Consider the following 20,065-nt stretch of genomic DNA (forward strand, 5'->3'; position numbering starts at 1 on the left):
GATATTTATCTGTGTGGAGGAAATGGAATAGAGTTTATTTCTGTAATCTAGAAAGACAAAGATTGAAATGAAAAACTTCATCTGCTTTTTATAGATGAAGTAAGTAAATGTATTATCATTCTAGAATCAAGAGACAAACTTTAAAATTTTATGTAAGTTCCTTACTGAAACCCCTACCCCGAAAAGCTGAGCAAATAGTAAGGGCTTGTATAGTTTAGGGATAACAATTCTAAAAAGTAAGAAGATAGGTAATAATTAGGATGTGTACCTGCTACATTTTGACAATATGCTTGGGTAACTGCCTTGGCCTTGTATGAAAATACTCCTTTACATAATTCAGAAAAGAACCAGAAGAGGTTATGAAACCTGAACCAGAAGGAATTTTGGTTTAGTGGGTATTTCTTTAGTTCATTCATGTTATATCAATTTAAGTTTCCCACTAGCTCTTTAAATTGAAATTTGATTAGACCAGTTTTATAGAAGCATCTGCAAATTTGCTATCCAGTGTGGAAGAGGGTCCTTCTAAACATCTTAGAAGTCAAAAAAGTATAAGCAGTATAAGCAATTCTAAATTATATATTAGAAGTAGATTGCCAGAATAGCAAAGTAGTAAAAGACTAATTATAGGTTGAGCATCCTTAATCCAACAGTTCAAAATTTGAAATGCTCTGAAATCTCAAACTTTGTGAACTCTGACATGATGCTAAGTTTTGGGTTTCATATTTTTCAGATTTGAGATGGTCAACCTGTGAAGCATAAATATTTCAAAAAATATTTGAAACATTTTTGGTTCCGTTTTTACCCATTTTGGTTAGTAGGTGCTCAGCCTGTATATCCAAATTTTAGTTCAGAATAAATATCAGAAGTCTTCAGTAGTACAGTATTCACCCTTATTTGCAGGGCTTATCCCCAGTAAATGGCACAAACCACAGTTAATACTGAATTTATGCTGAGTATTTCAAAGTAGAATGGAATGTTAAAAAGAAAATGGATCACAAGGATTATTTTGCACAATTCCTTATTTTACAGATAATTGAGGTTCAAAAGTCAGAGAGTTGGCAGCTGGCAGAACTTGGAGACTGATTTGATTAGGGAGAAAACAGGTGAATTCGTTATCTTGCAATTGGACCTGGAGTCAAAAGGTATACTCCTGATTTGAGTTGCTGACTGTGGAATTCACTATATAGAAACAGGGTGCCCTGTGTTTTAAACCTTGGACCTATCCTCACCCCTCAACCACATTTATTCTTGCTCTCTCCTCTTTTCCCCCATAGGAGGCAGGGATTATCATTAACAAAATGAAGATCCAGTGCTCACTTCAGCGGCACATATACTAAAACAAAATGAAGATCCAGGCTCCAGGAATAGCCCCAGGTCACATCCCTACTGGTTACAGAGCCATTACTAAATCATAGGTCTCACTTTTAAAAAAAAAAAAATCTTTTCTATGGGGAAATTATTAAATGAAAAATTGAGTTATAGTTGAAGTTTTCTCTGTAATTTAACTGTAGTGCCAAATGGGTTAAAACCTGCTTAAGATTATTCTGCCGTTGATTTTTACTTGTGTTTTTACTGCTTTTAATATGTGAAATCAAAAATCACATCTCTGTCTTGGAGAGGTAAAGTCCAAATTCAGATAAGTATGTATAAGTATAGGCTTTGGCTTCTTATTTATCTTACAGGAGAGTTCAGTTAATTTGTGGGGGGAAGGAAACTAATAAAAAAATGTTTATGATTCAGTGAGTGGAAACATTTTGGATTTAGTGAAATGTATTCCTAGCACGTAAAAGGTTACCTGTAAATATAAGTTTGCAGGAGTCATGGAAATCTTCCTTAAATTTCTTCATTGCCTTCAGTTTCTTAGCAATGCTTTCTTTGACCAAAGAGTATGCCATAGCCAGGCATGATGACACACACCTGTAATCCCAGCATTCTGAGAGGCTGTGGCCAGGAGGATTGCAGGTTCAAGCCCAGCCTGGGTGACTTAGTGACTTAGCAAGACCCTTTTTCAAACTAAAAAGGCCAGGGCTGGGGATTTAGCTCAGTGGTTCTGCTGCCTGCCTCACAAGTGCAAGGTCCCAAGTTCGATCCCTGGTACCAAAAAAAGGAAAAAGAAAAGAAAAAGGCCTAAGGATGTAGTTTAGTGCAAAGATCATGGTTTCAGTCTCCAATGCTACACCAGAAGGGGGAAGGGATATACCAGTAACCTAGCATTAACAGGTAAGATAGGGCTGCTATTTTTTATCTTTTCTGTTTTAATAACTGGGAAAGTAAAGAAATTAATCTCTTTTTCCTGACTTATGACCATCTTTATAACCTACAAATATCTTCTACCATATAGAGAACATGAGGATGCCACCAGAGGCTGTTGCATTTGGTTTTATTTCTCTCATGAAGACTGTTGAGTGTTTTAAGTAGATATAATACCTTTTTTCCCTCTATCTCCATCCTCATTGTTAGTCTTTGTGGCTGGTTTTTTATAATGTTTTTTTTTTTTTTTTTTTTGGTACTAGGGATCAAACTCGGGACCTTGCACTTACAAGGCAGGTGCCGGAACCACTGAGCTAAATCCCCGGCCCTTTTATAATCTTTTTGTAGGTGTTGGACTAGCTAACTTTACTCTGGAAATGTCTTTTTCATTGCTAGAATGGCTTTGCAAATTAATGTTTCTATTAATATATAGCTAACATTGGAGTGCTGTGTTTACCTTTAGAGAGTTCACTGAAATGGACTCTGGGACTCTGAACCATCAGAAGTATATTGCCATGTTTGTGGCTCTTACATTCTATTTTTATTTTATAGGAACAGGGCCAACTGCTGCTCCTGTAATGTGCATTACTGTGTCATTATTAATATGTGAATCACATACTAATTAACCATTATGAACAGGGATATTGGATCCTCAGAGATTTCTCATATAGTTGGCCTTTATTTTCCAAAAAAATTAAATCATTTGACTAGTGCTTTTAGAAGAACCACATGATTTAACAAAAGATGACTGTTTTCTTAGAAAGATTATGATCAAAGGCCTAAAATCCCATTGTGTAGATATTCCTGGAGATAAGTATCTTTAGAATCAGAAGAAGCAAAATTATTTAACCAAATTGTTAGCAAGAGCTAGATGTATGATACAGCCTCAGCCATTAGTGGATTCATTGTTGTAGTCATTTGTTTTGGTTATATTATTACACATAAAGAGAAAGAAAGGCATTCATTATCATTAACTTAAAAAGACAGAATGAAGCCAGCAGGATTTTTACTTTGGTTTCTGATGTGCACCATTAAAATTGGGTTTTCTTCACGCAATTATATATCTGATTGTCCATATCCAAAAGGAGAAAAACAGCTATTTTTACCCTACTCTTTACTATTTACTATTTATTGTTACTTACTTTACTATTTTGTTTTGTTTTGTTTTCACATGAAGCCATATCTTAGAATGTTTTCTATGACTGTCCTCTTTATTCCCTCTTAAATACATTTCTTCTTTTGAACAACCAATGTTTGTTTTGTTTTAAAATTTTATATATATATATATATATATATATATATATATATGCAAGTAACAATTCACAGTTCCCCCTATGTCCAGTTTTCAGTGTACCCCACCACCAACACGTATAAACATCCAGTCTCATCCCTCTAGGATTTCCATATGCATGTAAAGCAAATATGAAGATACTTCTTCCTTTTTCTGCATAAAAGTAAAGTATATTCATGCTTTTTATAGCTTTTATTTTCTCTTTTTATTAGATCTGGGTGGGGACATAGCTATGGAGCCTCCTTGTTTTTTTATAACAGCCACATTCTATTCTATTGTCAATTAATGTCCTAAATCAGACTTCCGAAGTCCCTTTTTTTTGTTGTTACCGGGGATCAAACTTGGGACCTTGCACTTGCGAGGCAGGTGGCAGAACCACTGAGCTAAATCCCCAGCACCCAAAGTCCCTTTTTGAAATCTCATTCTTTGCCTTTGTTAATCCAGTGCTTGACCTTCTACTGTGTGTAAATGTGTATATACACATAAATAAAAACTGTGGAAGGAGACACGGGGACTATAGAGAATCATCCAAGTCCTAATAAGCAGATAAATGAGAAAATGAAGGGCCCTTGTTTCTATATTTCCCCTTTATTCTCTGTAGGGCTCCAGGCTTCCAACCTGTGAAGATTTCAACTTTTTCTACTATTTACATTCTACCTTATACCAAAACAATGCTGACCTTACTGTAGTTAGATTCTTTGTTTTTTTAGGGGGGGTACCAGGGATCAAACTCGGGTCCTTGCACTTGCGCAGCAGGCAGCGAAACCACTGAGCTAAATCCCCGGCCCGATTCTTTGTATTTTAACCATCTTGGTCTCCGCAGTGCCTGGTGGAGAGTTGCCCAGATGTTTATTACATAAATATATGGTGCTACTCTTGATCTGGGGGTGTATGTGGCTCAGTGATAGAGCACTTGTCTAGCATGTGCAAGGCCCTGAGTTTATAAGCACTATAAAATTAACATAAAAAATTTTTAAATGGTTATACTACTTTCTCTGCTTATTTTCATAACTCCCTTTCCTTCTAAAGTATCTTCAGCATTCTTGAAAGCTCTTACTAAATACGTTTGTGTTCTATAATAGGTATTTTTTGCCTATTGACTAGCCCTTGGTTCTTTCAGTGGCCTCACACTATCATTTTCCACAGAGAACTCAGCTACTTTCAGAATTTTAACTGCTGCATTATGGATGTTTCCTACACCTCTTATTTTCTTTCATGTTCAAAGCTTTTAAATCTGCCTCTAGCATATTTGTGCTGTGTGTACTAAGTTTATTATATTTTAATCTTTATAACAGTATTATATCTGTTATAGATTAAGAAATTGAGGTTCAGAAGGATCACACAATTAGGTAGTTCTGTAGCTAGTAATTATTGGCGCTCTAATGTGAAGTCACTACACTTGATTGTCTCCTGGAACCTCATACTTAAAACATAGAATAATGTAAGCACTAGGAAATACGAAGATTCTAGCCTTGGTTCTGCTATAGTTGACTCTGATGTTGGGCTGTTCATTTCATCCATTTGATCTGTATTTCTTTTTTTTTTTTTTAGACAGGGTGTCATATGTAGCTTAGGCTGGCCTCAAACTCTGGGATGGAAGTCACAGCTTCTCCTCGCCAGCCTGGATGCAGGTGTAGGCTTCTCTATCCAGTGGGACATAGTGGCACTATGTAGCCCAGGCTCACCTCGAACTTGCAACACTCCTCCTGCCTCACTAAGCCTCCCAAGTGCTGGGATTAGGGCCAGGGATGTAGCTCAGTGGCACAGCACCTGCCTGGGAAGCGCAAGGTCCTGAGTTTGATCCCTGGAACCAAAAAAGTTTCCAAGTGCTGGGATTACAAGTTGCATGACGACGCCCAGCTACTTCTATCTATATTTCTTCATCTAGGAAATAAATGCATTAGGATTTGTGATCTAAATCTGGGATTATTTATAGGATAGGAGCTGGTAGTCAATTACGAGAGCCACAGCTATTTAGTTATATATTAATGCTACTATGTGCCATTTCTATTTGGGTAGGACTTGACTACCAGATCAGTGGGTTTTATGTAAAAGATACTTCCCCTTCTCCTTAAATTATGGAATACACTTTTTGTCTTACTAAATATGTTTGTATTCTGTGATTGGTGTTTTCTGCTTATTGACTTAATGATTTTCAAACAGCTGTAGAAAAATTATTAAAATGTTTTTTAAAATTCCTTCTTCAAACCTTAGGTATGACTCAGAAAGACACATTAGTTGATTCATCTCTTTATTTTTTTCCTTAAATCTGTACCCATTGTATCCATTTTATACAGTAACCTTACAGTACCATACTGTTTTCATTATAGTTGTACTACTTTGATATTATTTTATGACATGATAGACTCATTAGTAAAGAAATATAATGAAGACTGGAATAATCTACAGTTAGTTTATCTCTGAGTAGTAGTATGTTAAGTATTTGAGTTTTTTAACCCATATTCTAAAGTGGGGTCTGATTTTTATCTTGAATATGCTCTGTATAAAGGTGACTTTTCTAGCTTATATACAAAATGATGTTTATTTTATTTTTAATAAAAAGAACTAGTATGTTATTTGATAATTTTATTAGTTAAAAAGGATAATTCTGTTTTGTAATTTCAGGGTAATATATTAACTGAAAGTATAAAAATTATAGTACTTTTTCAATTGTTGTTTATCCAATTGGGCTAAATATAATCATTATTTCAAGAGATTTATTTAAAATAGTTCATGTAAAATATTTCAATTTTTTTTCCTTCTTGTTGCAGGAGCTAGAGTTAATGCCAAAGACAGCAAATGGTTGACACCTTTACACAGAGCAGTTGCATCTTGTAGTGAGGTATGAAATTTCTATTAGTAAATACGTTGTATATTAAAAATATTAAGTAGGCCTCCTTGAGTCCAGATTCAAATTCTGAGTTTTCAAAAGAATGAACAAAATTAGAAATACCTAGACTGGTCATTTTATTTCAGAGTTTACATAAACCGAGTAAATTGTTCCATGCCTACTTTTGTGTGAAAGACTTTGTAGAGAGTCTGATATAGCCAAGAGTATAAACACTTTATTTTTGTCCCTCCTAAAAAGAAATTCGTTTTCCTTATATAATCCTCTCCATGGCTTTTCTGTTCTCTTTCACGGTAGCCTTTTGAACAGATTCTATTGATTGTAATCAACACTTTCTCTCATCTGTGTATTAATCAAAATACTGCTTAGACACTGAAGTTATTTTCAAAAAATGTTACTTGTTTATTTTACCTGTTGAAAATATACATCCTTGCAATATGTGAGGTTTCTTACGAATAAGATTAGTTCCTTCTTGTTTATAGCCCTGTACATTATTTGTTCGTCAAGATAACTGACACGTTCAGAGAATATTCCTTATTCGCAAAATATTTTTATGTCTTTTATATCTTGTCCTCATGATGCCTTTACTTTACATAAGGACAGATGTTTTGAGGCAAGTAAAAACTACTCAATTTTGAAAAAGAAAAGAAAAAGACTACTCATTTTGAATCGTGGTGATGGGGCAAAAACCTGGACATTCATTTTCTGTCATTTTACTACTTTTATAGAATACATTTGGTTCTTTTCTATAATGTGTTGTGTCCAAAGCCCCTCTTTTACTGAACTTTGATACTAGGGCTTGATTTGTATTTTTAAGTGGTTTGAAATATAAAAGTATGTATTTGTATAAGTGAATGTTAATTCCATGTTTCTTTAGTTATTTAAGAGCATAGCTACTGCCCCTGTGGGACCAGGTGATTTCTGGAGAAGGAAAGGCAATTGGTGCCTCAGAAGAAAATGAGGGGAACTTTTGCCTCTTTATTGTTGTGTGTATTCCTCATTGTAAACTGTATCTTTAACCCAGAGCAAGAACTGGGCAAAAAAAAAGAGAAGTAGAGGGGAACAATGACTGGGATGGTTAAAACTCTGCCATGTGACAGAGGCAATAGGTTAGCTGTAGCTTCCTGTTTAGGAGGTGGGAGAGGAGGGAAGAGTCGGTACACTTGAGCACACTGTCTATAACTGATAAGCTTATGGAACTTAGATTTGAAGAAAGTAGCTTCAGATAATTTATCTCAACATTTTAGCTATGTGATGTTGGGCAAATACAAAATACTAAGATATAATAGCCAAAAAACTTTGAATTCTGAAGTTGTGTGGTAATACTGTTAATTTTGTAGTTAGCCCTCCAAAGTATTTTTCTTTAGATAAAAGCAGTTAAGATAAACATTACTGTTATTGTAACTTATTAATGTTAGTCATAACTACTCATTTTTCAATGTGACTCTTGTGAATGTGGCCATTGAAATTAAGAGTGTTTTATCATATTAAATCGTCAGAATGTATACTTTATATAATTGCAAAGGTTGTAAAGAATTCTTCAGAAAAATTAATGTTTAGAGGAAGATGGCGGGTTCTGCCAATTGACTTCTGATTTCTTAAAACTATTTACTAAGCCTGAATTTAAGCACGAGTTCCAAGGTTAGAAACCAGTGGTCCAGGCAAGTTTCTTAGTCTACTCTTCAGTCTCAAAATTACTGAGCTCTGTAGTACAGATCCTCTTCTATAAGATTATGGGAAACAGCTATAAGTTGGGGCTGTTCCATGAAAATATAATTTTTGTAACCCTAGAACATCATTTTCTGACCCTTTTTTACTGTTATAAATAAATTACCATGAGCATTCTTTGATGGATTTGTTTTTATTTCTCTTGAGTAAACAAGTACAGTGGAATTGTGGGGTTGTAAGCCTGTGTGTGTGTGTGTGTGTGTGTGTGTGTGTATTTTTCCCCCCAGTACTGGGGATGGAACTTAGGACCTTGCGCTTATGAGGCAGGCATGGTGCCACTGAGATAGATCCCCAGTCCCAATGCATATATTTGATTAGCTGACTGATTTCCTTAGCAGATTGATGGGTTATTACTGGACATCTTACCAAATCTTTTGCAAACCCTATAAGTATTTGTGTAACTATTTCTCAAATTTTAGAAACTTTTGGTCACTTTTTATTTCAAAAATTTAAGCTATTGGTGATTCATGAATAATAGTATGTTGTTTATATTTTTAGCTATTTATACTTTCTCACATTTTTCATGTATATTAGTTTATTGTACCTTATAGCAAACTTGAAGAATGTTGAGCAGATGATATTTCCTCCATCTTTACAAATAACACAAAGGATCAGTTTTACAAAGCTCAAACAGTATCCACTGTAATAATAAAATTCTATTTTGTTTCTGGTCCTTCGCATTTTTTATGTGGTTTGGCATTCACTTACCAAAAATAGGATTATGACTGTAAAGAGGAAATTTTTGCTCGGTTTAATTCTGATTATATTGCTCTATGTTGATAGCATACTGAATTCCTTGGAATTCTATCATGAATCCAACTAATAATGTGGTGTTGTGAGATGTTCTTTGTGCCACTGGTAAATAAATCTCTTTAGACAATAAATGCTTAAATTACCTTAACAGCAACTTTCACACTAAATACAGTTACAGCAAAGACTTTGTATATGCCTTTTTAAAAAATTTTATTCATACATGTTTGTAATTCATGCAGTTTACATTGGGGAGCAGTTACATGTACATACCCATAGATTCTTTTTTTTTAATTCCCTCCCCTCCAATTCCCCTATTCCATTTTTCATTCTTGTTGATACTGTTGATCTTAGCTTATGTTATGGCATATAATGTTTACATTAACTGAGATTATTAGGTTCCTGTACATGGCATATGTTTATTCTACTTATTTCCCCTTTTATCTGTCCTTCATTATTCTCTTTGCACTTTGCCTCACTCAAATGAGAGATAATCATATATTTAAGCTTGTATGTCCGGTTTATTTCATGCAACTTATTTTCCAGGTACATCCATTTTCCTACAGATGTCTCAAATCTGTCATTCTTAATAGCAGAGTAGTATTCGATTATATATAAAAACCACATTTTCTTTATTCAATCATCTATTGATAGGTATACAGGCTGTTTCCAGGATTTAGCTATTCTGAATTATGCTGCTATAAACATTGATATGGAGGTCTCATTATAGTATGATGTCCTAAGCTCTTTTGGAAAGATACCTACCAGGGGGATTGCTGGATCATATTATCTACAGAGAAAACTACAGTACTATGAAAAAGGAGATTGAAGAGGGCATCAGAAAATGGAGGGGTCTTCCTTGCTCCTGGATAGGCAGGATCAATATTGTCAAAATGGCCACACTCCCCAAACTGTTACACAGATTCAGTGCAGTCCCAATCAAAATACCAACAACATGCTTTACAGATCTTGAAAAAGCAAATCTAAAGTTCGTATGGAACCAGAAGAGACCTAAAATAACAAAAACAATTTTGAGCAACAAGAGCAAAGCAAGAGACCTAGCAATACCTGACTTCAAGCTACACTACAACCAGTAGTGATAAAAACTGCATAATACTGGAACAAAAACAGACACGTGGATCAAGAGAAGAGAATAGAGGATACAGAAACTTCCCCTGACACATTCAGCTATTTGATCTTTGACAAAGAGGCCAAAAACATGTTGGAGGAAAGACAGCCTATTCAGCAAGTGGTGCTGTGAAAAACTGGTTATCTGTGTGCAGAAGATTGAAACTAGACCCATATTTCTCATCATGTACTAAATTAAAATCAAAATGGATAAAAGATCTAGACATTAAAACAGAAACATTAAATGCATTGGAAGATAAAATCAGTAAAACACAAAGACATAGGTGTAGGAAAGGACTTTCTAAACAGAACCAAAATAACAGCAAGAATCAACAGATGAGACATCAGACTAAAAAGCCTCTGTACTGCGAAAGAACCAGTAGAGTCAAGAGACAACCTACAGAATGGGGAAAAAATTTTGCCAGCTACTCAGAGGACTAATAATATCTAGAGTATACAAAGAATTCATAATTAAACCACCTAAAATTAAAGATCCAGTCAAGAAATGGGCAAGAGAAATGAACAGACACTTCACAGAGAAAGAAATATAAAGGTCAACAAATATATGAAAAAATACTCAACATCTCTGGCCATCAGAGAAATGCAAATTAACACAATGCTGAGGGCCGGGGATTTACCTCAGTGGTTCCGCTGCCTGCCTCACAAGCGCAAGGTCCCAAGTTCAATCCCCGATACTAAAAAAGAAAATACTGCTAAGATTCCATCTTACTCCAGAAAGAATGGCTATCATTAAGAAATCAAACAATATGCTGGGGATTTAGCTCAGTGGTTCTGCTGCCTGCCTCACAAGCACAAGGACCCGAGTTTGATCCCCAGTACCAAAAAAAAAAAAAAGAAATCAAACAATAACAAATGCTGGCAAGGGTGTGGTGAAATGTTGGTGGCAATGTAAACTAGTACAACTGTTATGGAAATCAGTATAGAGATTTCTCAAGGACTGTATATGCCTTTCTAAAACTTTAATGAATTATGCCTAGTGATTTTATTTGTAAAATATGCCATGTGTCTACTGTGAGAAATGTTTTTAATTTTCATATATTCAATAATATATATAGTAATAAGACTGTTCAGTGTGTAAATAAATTGTATTTTGCTAACTGGAAACAAGATAAATATTTCTGAAGGTTATTTGTCAACATTTCTTTCCTTTTGTATATCTTGATAAGGATCATTGTATCTTTTAGTGAGAGGATAAGGAAAAGGAATGTCTTTTTTGAGACGGGGTATCACTTTATAGTTCCAGGCTGTAGTTCAGGGTGGCCTCAAACCTATGGTGATTCTCTGCCTTAGCTTCCCAGTTGTTGATAAGAGTATAGGTTTGTGCTGTCATGCCTAATGGCAGTGTCTTAATACATCCTTTTGACTCTTAAAAATATTTTGTTTTCTTGAGTAAATTCCTACTTATTTACAGCAAGTTCTATCAACTTTTTTATTTCCTCAGGAAATTTTATTTCCTTCATTTATATTTTATATATGTAAAATTTCTGAAACTGTTAACTCTTGTCTCTTATAACTTTTGTTTTCATACATTTTAGGAAGCAGTTCAGGTACTTTTGAAGCATTCTGCAGATGTAAATGCTCGAGATAAAAATTGGCAAACCCCTTTACATATAGCTGCTGCTAATAAAGCTGTAAAGTGTGCTGAAGCTTTGGTACCTCTTCTTAGTAATGTAAATGTGTCTGATCGAGCAGGAAGAACTGCATTACATCATGCAGCTTTCAGTGGACATGGTGAGGTAGGTGGCAATTTATTATATTTACATTGCTCTAACCCCTGGTTAACTTGCTGTTTTTAGCCATTTATCAGTCCATAGTAAAAGCAAACAAAAATATGTCTTATTTATGTTTCATTTTCATTTTCAAAAATGAAAAGTCTAACTAGCAAACCGTTAGACTTTTTCATGATAAAACTTTCTCAAATTTAGAGACTTATTTGAGAGATTATTGCCCATACACTTGAATTTCATAGTCACCTTGGAGTGACAAAGAACACTTCCAACTGTAACACTATACGCTGTACTTCTCTGATTTTACAACCTGAAGAATCCTTTCCTTTGCTGCAGTTAAGGTTACAAAATGTGCTGCTTTTGAAACCTGGAATCCCCCTCAATGAAAAAATTACTGGAAATATGATTAGATATAATTATATTCTTGGTACATTATGACACTATGTCTGTCAGATTTAATCATGTTTTAGATATTAGCTATTGCTTGAATTAAATTTAAGACATTTTCAGTGTGAGAATACTTTGCATTTTAATAATTTAAATACTTTGCATTTTGGGGCTATGAATAGGAATAAACCCTCTTGTTAAAAATTCCAACATTAGACTTTCCAGATTTTTACTCAATTGTTTATAAAATACCAGGATGCAGAGTAATATCTTAAAAAGATACAATGGTACCTTGGTACTTGTTAATTGGTACCAGGACATATGACAATTACCAAACAAATTGTTTTGGCTGCAAAGGTCCACGAGGCATGAGACAATCAATACTAACAAGTTCTAGTTTGTGTGACAAATACCAGGATAAAATTTTTGTGTCAAAATACTTCCAGTAGAAAATTCAACAAATTTCGAAGTAGTTGAGTACCATTGTATGACTGTAAATGGTTCCTGACTTTTACACACAGTGAACCCTTTATCCTATTTTATCCTGTTACTATGTTAAATGGCCTTCAATATGAAATCTAGCTACTTCCTTTCTACAAATGCACAGCACCACAGAAATTAAGATGAATAGTTGCCACAAAGGATGTTCATGAACAATTCTACTTCCGAATTTTAAAAAGCAAACTGTTTACTTTATTCCAGATGGTCAAATTACTCTTGTCCAGAGGTGCCAATATTAATGCTTTTGACAAGAAGGATAGGCGTGCTATCCATTGGGCAGCATATATGGGTATGTACTTTTTAAGTTAACTTTTTGACATTAGGAAAAGTTGAACATTTTAGTTCTTGCCATTTGCATAACATTTCTTTTTGTGTAATGAAAAGTTACACCGTATCTGAGTTTGGTGCCCAAATGGAACCAGCCTGATAGTGAGGGAGGTTTGCAACAACAGGAATGCACTGGATTCAGTTAATCTAAAAGCTGTTGAAATTAATTGTGTTTACCTTTAAAGGAAGAGACATCTCAGACATGGGCCTAGAGTGTTTAATTAAGAACTGGTGTTTACTAAAAGCTCATTCTGACACGTTTTTAATTGAAGTATAAAGACACAAGTTAGGAAGCTATATTAAGCCTATTTTGGGGGGTTAAATATGTATCATGTTTGATTTTCTTTTTAATATTGTTTTCTATAACAGTAATTTCACAGAAGGAAACTGAGGCTTAGAATACAGGCTTTCCTACTATAACATAATAAATATATTTTTGGAAAATCATACAATTGTACTCTAAAACTAAGAGAGCTCATGGGAAAAAGTAGGCTTGAAATATACCTCACAATACCTATGGAATTTTGTGATCTAACAAAAACATGAATTGGTTCGTAGATCTTAGAGTATTTTAAGATGCACAAAAACAGCATTTCTACTCTGCTGTAGATGCTAAGACCATGCAGATGGAAGTAAATCTATGAATATGGAAGAAATATAACCTGCCATGAGCCTTGGAAGTCCTGTAAGACTGGGGTTATGGTTCAAAGGAAGCCTTGGATGTAGATGTTCGTTTTTGAAGTTTCTTCAAACAAAGATGGAAGAACTCCTCCTCTTGCAGCCCTGGTGTTCAGAGCTTGCTTTGTTCCTGCCAAAGGTTGCAATTCTGCTTCTGCTATCTTGCCATCTCTGGCTGGGAAAAACCACATTTGAATTGTCCTATCTTCTATGTGATGCCAAAATCATCCTATGATAATACTGATCACAGTAGAGTCACTAACCATTCTTATAGGCGTTTCTTATCCTCATTACTTCCTTGCTCTTGGTTATGTCTTTTCCTGACTCTCATTTAAAAGTAAAAGATTAAAAGAAGATTTAATGGGGCCGGGGATTTAGTTCCGTGGTTCTGCTGCCTGCCTCGCAAGCACAAGATCCTGAGTTTGAGCCCCAGTACCACCACCCCAAAAAAAAGATTCAATGGAAGATTACTAACATAGAAATCTATATGATATTATAAAGTAGATTCAAACCAGTTTTAACACTGTATATACATATCTGTATCTATTCATCAAACTTCATCAGATTTTAGTGTAGATACTACTTTTGCCTTTAATAAAAATAATCTCAAACAGGAGAATTTCAATTCTGAATCTTGAATTTCAGTTCTGACCTTTAGAGTAGGTGTAAAGAAAGCTAAAAAACAAAGGTTAGCTTTTTTGTCATGTCGCCATTTTGATAGCTGAAAGCTAAAAACTTGATATTTCATACCACAAAGTTTATGCCTTTTTGTCATGTAATGGGCAGTTTTCTTGTGTTCATTGACGATAAAACACCTAGAAGCAAGTTTCTTGGATAAAGTTTCCTCCTCACATCTAGAGTTTTTCATCTTTAAGTCTGGGGACTTCTGAATATTTTATTGTAGCTTATGCTTCGGGACTGTTTAGAAACAGCTAGTCTGCATAACTTAAAACTGTACACTTTATATTGAAATGTTTTCACAATAGCAGTGTGCATCATGCCTTTACTTCCAATTAATTAGGGTTAACAGTTGTTTTCATCAATTGAAGACCAGAATAATGTTGTGGGTTGCCTGTAGTTGAGCTTCCAAAATAGTTGAATGTGTCTTTCAGAGAGCCTAGCATGGCTTTGTTTTCACTGATGCACCAAGTATCACTTTTCAGACCTCTTGATTGTGGTAAAAAAAAAAAAAAAGATACTGTGTTTCTTAGACATCAATATGTGTCTTAACTCTATTTTGTGCTGCCGTCTCAGAATACTTAAGACTAAGTAATTTATGATGGACACAGATTTATTTCCTCACAGTTTTGGGGGGCTGAGAAGTCCAAGATTAAGGCACTAGCATCTGGTGAGGGCCTTCTTGCTCCATAGTAATATGGCAGAAGGAATCACTGCTGGGGGAAATGAAGGGATTACTCCCTCCATAATAGCATTAATCTATTTATAAGGAGCCTTTATGGCCCAGTCATTGCTTAAAGGTCCCACTTCTTAATAACTGTTACAGTGATCTTTGGAGGTAACACATTGCTAAACATGTAAAAGTAGGAAGCTATTAAATGGTCGGCCACTGGTTTTAAAGACAAGCCTTAAGTCCAGGCCATTTTCTCCTCTCAGTTATATTCAGAAAATCCATCAATATTAGTGTAAGAGACATTAGGAATTACATGTAGTCTTCCTATAATTTGTCACAGGCTTCTTTATTAGTCCTAGCCTTCCATCCTCTGTTTGAGGCTCCCTTAATTTTACCTTAGGCCCCTGCTACATATGCTTATGCCACTATTGAATTGTTTTCCAACCCCACCCCTTTCCCCAGATGTTATCTCTGATTGCTAAATTATACATACCATACATATCTGATGGATGCCATTCTAAAAATAACTGTAAATTAAATGAATTCTAGTTCCCTTGGTAGTGTCATTCTATAAATGACAAGATATGCACTTGTTCTGGCCATAGTCCATCCAGTTGCAACAATATCATTTCACTGTAGAACTACCCTCCCCCTTTTTTTCTTTTAAATAAATCACTTCCAAACTGGCTAGAGAGCCTCTTCATGTTTTCAGTAGTCTATTGACAAGATTTTCTGTACTTATGAAATGTACTCAAATATTTGTCGATTTTCAGATTGTAAATTTGCTTATAATAGCTCCCTTTTAAAATAAGGCTTTATTGGCGTTAGGAAACATTCATACTTTTGAAATCTATTAGTTTGCAAGCACAAATAACATGATCTGCATTATTTCCTTAGAATGATGTATTGAACATTTTTCCCAGTATGTTTCTGTGCATAGCTTTTACTTTTAAACATCCAGAGATTTCTTTTTCTATTCACCCATTTTTAAAAGCTTTAGGGCTGTTGGGGAGATACTTAGTGGTAGAGTGCATATTTAGCATCATTCATGAAGCCATGATTCAATCCTCAGTACTGCAAAAAAACCAAAAAAAAATTTTTAAATAAACCTGTATTTATGTGTGAACATTCCAGGTGTTAATAAGTTCTAATTGTCACTGTGCTATAGTAAACCCAAGTGGGTGTCTTTTTAGAGATGTAAATTAACGTATACTGGGGGATCTTATACTATAGTCACATTTAATTTGGTGCCTTATAAGTTGATAGCTGTCTTAAATCATTTTTCTGTTGCTGTAACTGAATTAAATTTCAACATGAGTTTTGCTGGAGATATTGAAACCATAGCAATATCCTTTTTGCCCCCTAGAAACATAAAATCTTTGGGGTTTTCTTCCCTCTCCCTTATTGAGGTGAGGGAGGGAAACCTGAAAATAATTCACTTTGATTGATAATTTATATATAAACAGGTAGATATGCCTGAGTCTTGTTATATCACATAGTATACCCTGCCTTAATTTTGTTGAGAGAAAAGGACCTCTGTTGGAAAGCCTTACTTTATAAACTTCATATACTCGGTCTATAAGAAAGAATTGTAAGAATGGCATCATAAGCAATTTATTAAGGTTACAAATACTTATTGGCCACCTGTTTTGTATGTAATACTGCTCTTGGCATTGTGGAATATACTAAGAAATAGAACATACAATCCTTGCCTTTGAAGGTATATATTTGGGGAATTAATTTAAAGTAATTTTTTAAAAGTAAATTAAGCTGGAAATGGTGGTGCATGCCTGAATCCCAGCACTTGGGAGGCTGAGGCAGGAGGATTGCCATGAGTTTGAGGCCAGCCTGCACTATACAGTGAGTTTACATAACAAGACACTATCTCCAAAAACATAAGTAAATAAAAATAAAAAGCAAATTAAGAGTTAATAATTTTGAGACATCACAAGGCGTTTATGACTGTTAGGATGTGTAGGTATTTCGTGTTTGGGGGCTAATGAGGCTTCTGGGGATGAGAGGTGACTGGTCAGGGAAGAGCATGTCTGACTTGGGCTTTCAAAGGTCAGTAGCAATAACTGAGAAGGATACTGAAGCAGGACACTCCATGTAAGAAAAGTATCTCATCCACAGAGACACAGATGGAAAAGATTGTGGGAAAAGAAAAAAAGCAATAAATGATCTGATCTGATGTTTTAAAATGAAGACTGAGAAAAACTGAATAGTTTCTCACCTTTCAGATATATGGCCCCTTTTATGGCCTCCTTGTGTGGTTGGGTGGGGGCCTGTGACTAGTCTCGGCTAATGAATTAAAAACATCATGGAAGCAACATGCTAGGTTGGCCCATAAAATTATCAGTGTGAAACTTTGTAGTCTTTTCCTTCTGGCACACTGACCAGCCACATTGAAGATGACATCAACCCTGTGGGCCTGGGTTCTTGAGTTATTGAATAGACCCTGCTTGCCAACCTATTATATATGAATAAAAAGTAAAAATACTGATTGTTTAAGCCACCAAGATTTGGGGGGGGTTATTAATCATACCACAGTGTAACCTAGCCTATCCTGACTATTACATGGATGAGTAGCAGACTTAAGTAGGTTAAGGAGATCTCCTGGAAAAAATAAGGAAAAAATTTTTTTCCAACTGTGTGTTCTAAAACCCTAACTTTTTTTTTTTTTTTTGGTTTGTTTGTTGAGACAAGGCCTCACTATGTAGTTTAGGCTGGCCTGCAACTCACTATATAACAGATGCTGGCCTCAAACTCAGTGATCCAAGTACTGGGATTGCAAGCATGTCCCACCATGCCTAGTTTACAAACCTAACATTTTTAAGAAACAAGCCTGAGGGGCCAAGGATTTAGGTCAGTGGCACCATGCCTACCTCTCAAGTGGAAGGTCCTGAGTTCAATCCCCAGTATTGAAAAAAAGAAATAAGCCCACCAGGCAGTGTGGCCCGTGCTTGTAGTCCCAACACTCAGGAGCCTGAGGCGGGAGGATCACTTGCACTCTGGAACTTGAAGCCAGTCTGGGTAACATAACAAGACCCCTTCTTAAAAAGAGAAGGTAGGGGGCCAGGGATTTAGCTCAGTGGTTCCGGCGCCTGCCTCGCAAGCGCAAGGTCCCGAGTTCGATCCCCAGTACGAAGAAAACAAAACAAAACAAAAAAAGAAGGTAGGGGAAAGTAAGCCCAAGTCACGCTCCTGTTTATAAGTAAAAGATTCCAGTATAGTAAAGAAATATAATTTCTTACAGTAAACATTAAAGCTAACTTTAGAACTTAAAATGTATTAAAACAACCTGGGGAGGGGGGAAAGGTGAAATAAGATCTAGGCAAAAAGAAGATTATAGGTTGTAGGGTTATCACTGGATAAACTAATTATTTGTAGTGTTTTAATTGTTCCCTCTCCCAACTTTTTTGCTTTTATTTTTATTTTTTTATTAGTACATGTTTACAGTACATAATGATTGCATTCATTGGTGGGGAGTGGATGCATGTACATAAAACATCTTAAAACTCTACCAACATAAAATTATTTTGAAATTTTACATTCTTCAGTACTCTCAATTGTAACATCATTAATGATTTTTTGTGCACTGTGTAAACATTTTTGTCTTTAAAGATGTTAATATATTTAATATTTTCTATATGCTCATCTCTTTTTTCTTCATAAACACATTTTCAGGTCACATTGATGTTGTGAAATTACTTGTGGCTCATGGAGCTGAAGTAACATGCAAAGATAAGAAGTCTTACACACCTCTTCATGCAGCAGCGTCTAGTGGCATGATCAGCGTAGTCAAGTACCTTCTAGATCTTGGAGTTGATGTAGGTATACAGGTTGAACAGTATAAAACAATGAAGTATTTATATTTTTATTATTACATTATTGACAGGTTATTTCATGTTTGAAAGATTATTTTACAATAATATTTGTCTTTTCTCCAGATATTTTTAGTCCTTTAAATAAGTTAGTGCAAAGTATGATCAAGATATGTAATTAATCCAAGTACATTTAAAGCTAAAATACATTCTAAACATGAATGATTTGCCAGGTTTTCTTTTCCATCATTTTCGAGGTCCTGAATCTCCAGTTCTATGAAAACCAGTAGATCACACACTCTTGGATTAGATAGCTAGGTTATTGGTAGTCCTGTTTACCTAATTAATATGATATTCTCTTTAAATGACTATAACAGATTGCAGTACAAGGTATTGGTGAGGGCTAGGCTTGAAGACTAGAGACTTCTTGCTCACCAAATATGTGCTCCTTACTGTATAATTCTTTTGTTTAGGACGTAATACTGTTCTATCTGGATATATTTGATTGCTGAATTGAGAAAGCTAAGAGTACCTATAGCTTTCACAAGCATGCTTTAAACTTTATTCCTGCTGTACTTTTACTCTTATTTTTGGTACAGTTCAGGCAAACTTCTGGTTCTTCAAAGTGGCAAATTATGTAAGAGAGGGCAAAGTCGTGCTGGGGGCAGTGGTTAAGATCAGGAGCAAAAAACTAACAAAAAGTAGGTTATAGCTGTTTCGGCAGTGTAACATAATTGCCTTAAAAGTCCCCTAATACTGTACAGATAAATGAACTAACCGTGTTTCTAGTCCCTGTTTTAAATCCATTTTAGTACAGTTTTAAAATTTATTTTGGTGACAGTAAAACAACATTTGTAGATTCTAGTGGCAGAGTGTTCTGTGAGGTAAATGTAAAGCCCTCTAGTGACGTATGACCTCTTGTGTGGGTTTTTAGTATTCTAGAAATTTTATAACAAATTATCACAAAGTAAGGGACTTTAAAAAACAAATTTAATCTTAAGGTATGAACAAGGTTGGTTCTTTCTGAAGGCTTTGAGAGAAAATCTTCTGGTGACAAAATGTAGGTACTTTGATTGAAATTAAGGTTTTTACTTCTTCAAATTTTTGTTACCAGTGATTAAAGTTGTGACAAACTGAGGCCTACTACAAAGTTAGAGGGCAGTCTGTATACAAGGCCACCCAACTACATGTTTTGGTGGCTCCCAAAACCACCTTCAGCTTAATAATTCACTAGAAGGACTCAGCAAAATTCAC

At 35.1% G+C, this 20,065-nt stretch overlaps 1 protein-coding gene across 17 annotated transcripts in view; it reads left to right on the forward strand.

The window, feature by feature from the left end:
* The window catches only part of Ankrd28 (ankyrin repeat domain 28), a 189,438-nt gene that overhangs the window by 109,523 nt on the left and 59,850 nt on the right, over positions 1-20,065 (forward strand). For 10 of the 17 annotated variants that reach the window (XM_013065343.3, XM_087182253.1, XM_021243958.2 and 7 more), the window contains 4 exons: positions 6,313-6,383; positions 11,552-11,752; positions 12,833-12,920; positions 18,675-18,817. In XM_013065343.3, coding sequence (XP_012920797.2) covers positions 6,313-6,383; positions 11,552-11,752; positions 12,833-12,920; positions 18,675-18,817 — 503 coding nt within the window. The remainder of the gene's footprint in view (positions 1-6,312; positions 6,384-11,551; positions 11,753-12,832; positions 12,921-18,674; positions 18,818-20,065) is intronic. The other 7 variants (XM_087182258.1, XM_087182256.1, XM_087182260.1 and 4 more) reach the window with 1 other exon arrangement.

The sequence above is a fragment of the Heterocephalus glaber genome, unplaced genomic scaffold, assembly GCF_053883595.1.
Source record: "Heterocephalus glaber isolate CG9 unplaced genomic scaffold, H.glaber_assembly_v1.0 deba00001472, whole genome shotgun sequence".
NCBI classification, from domain to species: Eukaryota; Metazoa; Chordata; class Mammalia; order Rodentia; family Bathyergidae; genus Heterocephalus; species Heterocephalus glaber.